This window comes from Durio zibethinus, chromosome 22 (assembly GCF_047325235.1).
Source record: "Durio zibethinus cultivar Kanyao isolate XHJ-2024 chromosome 22, ASM4732523v1, whole genome shotgun sequence".
Classification (NCBI taxonomy): domain Eukaryota; kingdom Viridiplantae; phylum Streptophyta; class Magnoliopsida; order Malvales; family Malvaceae; genus Durio; species Durio zibethinus.
The window spans coordinates 18,552,664-18,559,827 of record NC_143183.1 but is presented as its reverse complement, the minus strand read 5'-3'; the positions used below and the strand labels follow the sequence as shown (position 1 = coordinate 18,559,827).

At 36.5% G+C, this 7,164-nt stretch overlaps 1 protein-coding gene across 1 annotated transcript; it reads left to right on the top strand.

The window, feature by feature from the left end:
• The first annotated feature begins 346 nt into the window (after positions 1 to 346).
• On the top strand, positions 347 to 1,441 carry LOC111307137 (uncharacterized). The gene has a single exon (XM_022905160.2). The coding sequence runs from the start codon at positions 362 to 364 to the stop codon at positions 1,160 to 1,162; it is 801 nt and encodes a 266-aa protein (XP_022760895.2). The 5' UTR covers positions 347 to 361; the 3' UTR covers positions 1,163 to 1,441.
• The last annotated feature ends 5,723 nt before the right edge of the window (positions 1,442 to 7,164 follow it).

Here is a 7,164-nt window from a genome sequence, read left to right as displayed (position 1 = left end):
TTGTTGAGATATTTTTCATGCCTTAAGCTTCTATTTTTGTTAGGAAAGACTTTTGAGCATAAATCATGGAATATACTCCTGCTTTTCTATTGTTTTTAACAGCAAAAGGGTTGTTTCATGGAAGAGAAGTAAATATAGATGCTAAAACCACACTTCTATAATTTTCTTCAATCATGAATAAGGCCTTGTATCCAAAGTCCAAAATCTCCACTAAGTGGGACCTAAATGGACCCCGTGACATTTATGAATTACTTGGTGAGGTATGAAAACAAGAGAAATTTTGATATCTGTACTAGCAAAAGGGCTCCTTTCCCACTATAAAAGGAGCACTTCTCATTGCACCAGGGAAAGACAGAGCTGAATGATGTCTATTGCACACTTGCTAGCATTGCTCCTTGGAGTGGTGGTTCTCACCACTCCCTCCCTTGGTACCTACGAGCCACCCAATTATGGGAAACCGCCTACTCCTGTTTACAAGCCTCCCGAGGTGAAGCCACCACCAATTTATAAACCTCCAAAGAAGCCAGAACCTAACCCACCCAAGCCCCCCGTATATGAACCTCCGAAGAAAGAGAAGCCAGAACCTAAGCCCCCAGTTTATACACCTCCAAAGAAAGAGAAGCCAGAACCCAAGCCACCAGTATATGAACCTCCCAAGAAACCACCAGTTTATGAGCCTAAGCCACCAAAGCCACCAGTTTATGCACCACCGAAAAAAGAGAAGCCAGAACCCAAACCTCCAGTTTATGAACCTCCAAAGAAGCCTCCAGTGTATGAACCTAAGCCACCAAAGCCACCAGTTTATGCACCTCCAAAGAAGGAGAAGCCAGAGCCCAAACCACCAGTGTATGAACCTCCAAAGAAGCCTCCTGTGTATGAACCTAAGCCACCAAAACCACCTGTTTATGCACCTCCAAAAAAAGAGAAGCCAGAACCCAAGCCACCAGTATATGAACCTCCAAAGAAACCACCAGTATACGAACCTAAGCCACCAAAGCCACCAGTTTATGCACCTCCAAAGAAAGAGAAGCCAGAACCCAAACCACCAGTGTATGAACCTCCAAAGAAGCCACCAGTGTATGAACCTCCCAAGAAACCACCAGTGTACAAGCCACCATATGGTCACTATCCAGGACACCCTCCATTGGGGAAGCCTCAATAGAAAGCCCCCATCAGCTAGCCATCTGAATAACTGAGCTTCTATGGCTATATAGATAGATCAGTACCTACAAATAAGAGCTGCTGCCAACTCATGCTTTATTTTCACGTATGTCATGTAATGATGTTTTCTTGTATGTCGTATTTTATGAGAAACCACTAGCTAGCGAGAATGTTCGTGTCAGTACTGTTTGAAATGTCTATTCTATATCTTCTTGTTGCTCAATGAGCATATCCTGATTCAACTTATAAGCCAAATGCCATCTGCAGGAGTTATTAGTAACAGATTTTTCTTGCATTTCCATGCATGTGTCCCTTTTGCCAATCAAAATAGCTCCAGATCAATTCAATTTTTCTTATGTTTAACTACATGCATGGAGAAAACAATGGCAGATAGGCCAATATAACCCAATAAATAAATAAATAAATAAATAAATAAAGATCGAGTCAATGATGACAGTTGCAATGACCAATCTCCATCCATCTGCGGATATTTGAAGCCAAGAATGCTAACTTTGTCTTGCAACATGAACTAAAATGAAAACAAGGGAATATGTAAACATAAACTTGTACCAAAAAAAAAAAAAAGCTTATAAAAACTGTTTTTGAAAAACTATTCCATGAATTCTAGAAAATACCATAATGCCACAAATCTGATTTTCATTAGCACAAAATTTTGATAAATTCATCAATGCCCTGAAGGCGACATTTATTTCTTATGTGTATACTTCTTTGCATTGTATCTAAAACAGGAGAAAAGAAAAGGTTGGATGGCAGAGAGAGAAATCGAAACTGTTGATTTTTTTAGTAATCCATGCATTCTCTTACGAAGTTTAACATTGAAGTAAAGGAACAATGATACTGTAAAGAATCCTGAGTGGGGTAACTTAAATTTCAAGTGTAGCGCTGTTTTACTGGGTCATCTGTTTGTGCATATGAGCAAACTGAGAACATCCACCTATAAAATTTAGCACTAATAGAATCCTACCTTATGAACAACACCGTTCACAAGCATAGAGGTATCGGGACAAACGGTGTTGCCTGAGCTGCCCGTCCTGGACGGCAACTAGCTTCGTACATTGAATTCTTATATCAAGATTAGCGTTGAACCATAATAGTTTTTGCAATGCTGAAATAAATCGAACTAAAGCTAATTCTCTGTATTCGACTCTGGCTTGTCTTGACCACCAGATTGTCTTCTGTTTGTTTCTAACTGTGGGCACGTTATCCATGCAAGGTCCCCACTCCCCCACCATCCTGTTTGAGGATATGCTAACAAATTACAACTTGTTACATAATTAGAGGTTTAAAGGGGCTAAAAGTGTTTGGAGTCAATGTCACCGGCAGGACCTTATGTAACTGCAAATATCAACTCTTTGAAATTAGCCTTTTAACTTTGATTTTCTTCTAATGTTTGGTCCCCATTCCTATTTTCAAAAGCTATCTACCTGCCCAAGATCCTCTATTAAACCACATTCTAGTTTATTCCATCAGGTTGGTTAGTTTATTGAGCCTTGATCTTGTTTAACACATATATGATTAAGTTTAATCCAAGTGTTCTCAAATTATAAATGAACAAGCTTGCTTTGTAGAATGATAGGAAGAGTTAGCCAACAACCGCATGCGCTCTGTTTTGCTTTGTACGTAAAAGTTTGGGGTGGGGGAGGCTTCCCATTCCAGGATTAAGGCACAGTACAAGCCTCAAAGAGATTTACATTGGATTTAGAGATTGACAGATTACCCACAGATTACCCACCTACAGGAACTGTTGCTAGCGGGATTCGAGCCTACGTACCTACGCCTTACAACTGCATATGGTATGTTAGTAGAGTGCTGAACTCTTTGTTTTCATAACCAGATTCAATCCTGACAGCATCAAATATCAGAAAAAAAAAATTATAAGAAGAATCAAGCAAGCATTAAGGTGATTTAGGAAAGTGACGAAAACAACTGTAGAGTAGGTCCTACATCTAAATGCAAATGATGATTATAGTTCATTAGAACAGGATGCCAATACATTTTTTTTTCTTCCTGCATTTCAACCTTTCAATTTTCTAGCACGGTTGATTTGTGGTCCTGAGAACCAATATGAATAACCCGAAGGAAGGTTTTTATCTTTCACCAATAGAGTCCTGCTGATGGAAAATGATTGGCAAAACCAGTTAAATTAACCATCTGCCATGCCCGACAGTCAAGTTCATTAGTCAGTTTCGTTTTTTTAGCACCGACAGACACCTTGAAATCCATCTCTAGATAAACTAAAGTTTACGAGGAAATCTGCCTTTTGGTAATATTTCTAACTTCAAATTGATTATAGACAATGATAATAAGATATCAATAAAGTAACGAGAAAAGCTGAATTTGGTGGAGTAAAGGATTCTGCATAGAAATTTAAAGCTTCCTAACAACTTATTCACAAGTGTACCGAATTTGACCACGTTGCTAATTTATTTAAGGCTGTTTTGACCTTTTAACAACCAGTTTGATTCATATGAAAGTTTCAATAATCAAATAAGAAAATTAATAGGGATAGGAGAAAAGAGTGGTCTCATTTTGTTTTTAATAAGCTTTTTCCATGATGAACAATCAGAATTCAGAGTTGAATAGCTATAGACTGCTAAGGCCATGCAAAATATCCACCAGGAAGGAAAACTTACCTCAAACTCACAGATACTGTCTACAAGATTGTGATCAAGTGTCCTGTGAAGTAAGCTTCAGCTGTATGTTTTTAGACAGAAAAATTTGTGGAGAGTCGCATTCAATTTATTAAGTATTGTCGATTTTGATCTAAATATTTTATGATTTTATCTCACGAAAAACTTCTTATAAGTATTGATTTAAGTTTTTACATATATATCATAATGAATGGTCATAATATCCCAACATGAGATTATGGCCTTACAAAATTAATGAGACAGGACTTCTTAATTATATCTTTAAGTTGTGAAAATCTGAATCATTCTAGTCCTGTTAGCAATTTCAAATCGACTGACAACTTTTTAACACTTTGGGATTACAAAGCAAGTCCGATAAACTGACAGCAAAATTGCTTACATGCTATACTTCGTGTTCCAGACACTACTATGGAGCTTCAGTCCATGTCATAGAAAGACATGATCATCTATTAGGAGTGATCATCTTTTTCCTACCGACTCCTTATATCTATTTGTTCTTATTTGCCACTGCATTGTCATAAATCTCATTCAATCTCCTTATATCCACTGCATTTCCCCATTATTTAGACTGAATGTGCATCTATGAAAGGTACCATAGTAAACCAAATTTCTAACTACTACATTGAGATGGTAAACACAAATTTTACATCTCTTGAATCCTATAGCTCCTCACTGATGTAGTTACCTGTCTACATAAATTTTACAGTCCTTTTAAGTTCTAACCTTATAAATCTGTCTCAAATTATCATAGATAACATCATTAAGTCATTATCTCCAGTACCAGAAGATGACAAAAGGTACGAAGAAATGGGAAAAAGTATGAAACCTCTACCTAAACATATTTACTGCGGATGGTAAAGGTCAGTGTTAGGGTTGGTCCTGATCAAGAACAATAAATTCATTGTATTAATTTACTACGAGACCTTTTTAGAATTCACATGCTTATTGATATTGTTATAGCATCTCCATTTCGATCCACCCCTTCCTAATTGGTACTCAATGCTGCCTAATAATGTTGATATATTTCCTATAATCTTAAATCTAAGCAGTTAAAAGGTCCCCTCACCAACCATGATTAATTGAATGACCACAAAAATTAAAGAGTGTCTTGTATAGACAAATTATGAAACTTTCCCTGACAAATATGCTTTATAAACACTCATCTTTTGTGTTTGCCAGCTAGATTACTAAGAGCAGCATGCTCAATAACTAAAAGCTGTTGGTGCCTATATCTCTTTCTGATCTTAATCACAAGATATAGAGCCAATCATTGTTAATCTTTCCTTCTCCCTTGATTGGTTGAAATGCATTTTTTCAAATATAACAAAATAATCTTCCAAGGAAAACAGCGGAAATGTCAAGTTTCACGTGTTAATAAATAAAGGAAAAATATTTAATACACCGCAGATGGAGATTAAAGTTAAGGGTTGGTACATACCTTTAGGATATATTTAAATAAGCAAAAGCTTATTTATCAACCCAAGATTAAAGTTAGAGGGTTGATACATACCTTTAGGATATCTTTAAATAAGCAAAAGCTTCACTGTATGAACCATTTTCTGGTAGAAAAAATAAGATGCTGAACTTTACATTGGTCCCCCTGATGTTTGATCATTGATTGCTGAGCAAAAAATGCAAAATAAGTCATCTTTAGACCAAGTTATGGAACTTGAAAGCTCATTCCACTACACAAACCAGCAAAAAGTTCCAAACATGTTGCAGCATCGGCTTACATCAACTAGAAAGATGCTAAAAGCTCTCAAGTGGTTCAGCCATGATGAGAGTGAATTCAAGGGGGATACACATTGTAATGAACTGCACTATGATGTACAATTTCCAGCCTTTTCTTTAGGGAACACTTTTGACCTAGACAATAACCAACAGCCTGCGCTCACTTATACAAATCTAACCCAACAACAGACAGAAAAGCTAAACCAAGTATCGATATAGGAACAACAAATTGTTCAGAAAAAAATTTAAACTTTTTACAGTTAGCTCTGGGTAAGGTAAGAACAAATTTAAGCCTGTGAAGCAGAACTGATTAAGTCAAGGGAGTCATAAATTTCAGGGACCTCAATAGCACTAGAGAGTTTAAATGAAGTTACCAAAGATGTAAAACTGTTGTCAATTACTTTATATAGGTAACAAGCTCATCATACATTTAGGCTAAGTTGCTGATTTTAAAATTTCAAGGGATCCAATTACTCTTGAGTCTATATCCCTTTAGTCAATTATAACTAGTTTCCTGTCATGAATTGTTAATGCACAGATGTATGAAATTATGAAGAGAATATTCTGCCTTTCACACTTTTACCCCAAATTGAAAATATGTGATAATTCCAATGCCATGACCCTCAAGGACTTGGTTCAACAGCCTCGCCGGCTTCTTGCAAGGTACCAATGAGTGATCAGAGCTCTAATCTAATTAAAATCCTAGTAACAACAGAGAAAGAATCGTAGATAAATGCTAGCATTAGCAATTAGTATTGGCAATGACAAACTAGAGTAATGAGTCTCAACTGAAAAATGAATTTGTTGCAGCAGTCATTCTTCAAAACCAAAAACAGCCAAAAGGAAATTATTTCTGTAAATACATAATCAAAGCCCAATGGCTCACCTGATCAAGATTGAAGGAGGCCTGTTTGTGTGTGAACCATTGTGGGGTAGGGAAAGTAGATATCAGATGATGGGTTGGTCCAACTAGCTAGAATCCAGAAGCCTAAAGTATGGGTCTTCAAGCATATGCCATGACCCGACTGTACGCAAATATTTCAAATCTATCAGTACTCTCATCACAATAACAAAGAGCATGTACATCATTGAACTCAATTCCTTAGACTAAAATATGGCTGCACAATTGCCCAAACCAACTTAAAAGTCGCTTCTAAGTAGCAAAGCTTTACTAAAAGCAATGTTACCATTAGGACATACATGATCAAGTTAATTTGATCAACAAAAACTCAAACTTTCCCGTCAGGATGATCAAAGACTAATTTGATTCATTTACCAGCAATGAAAATCACATACATCTAACCAAACAGGACCAGAATGCATCACTTAAAATCCACAACAGGCAAGCAGAAAATTCTGCAAAAAAAAGGTATATGTAGACTACAAGGAGAAACATGCCTATTACATCCCAGAAGAACATCATAACATGATAACTGCAAATCTTAGGACTGACAGATTAAGTAAAGATCAACAAGGATGTTACATTATACTAATAATTTGATTTTCCATTATTTGTACAAGTGTAACGTTATGAAGAGACTACTCTGTCCTTTTCATATTTTTACTCCAATTCCAAAGTAAAATTTTTCCTAGTGACATT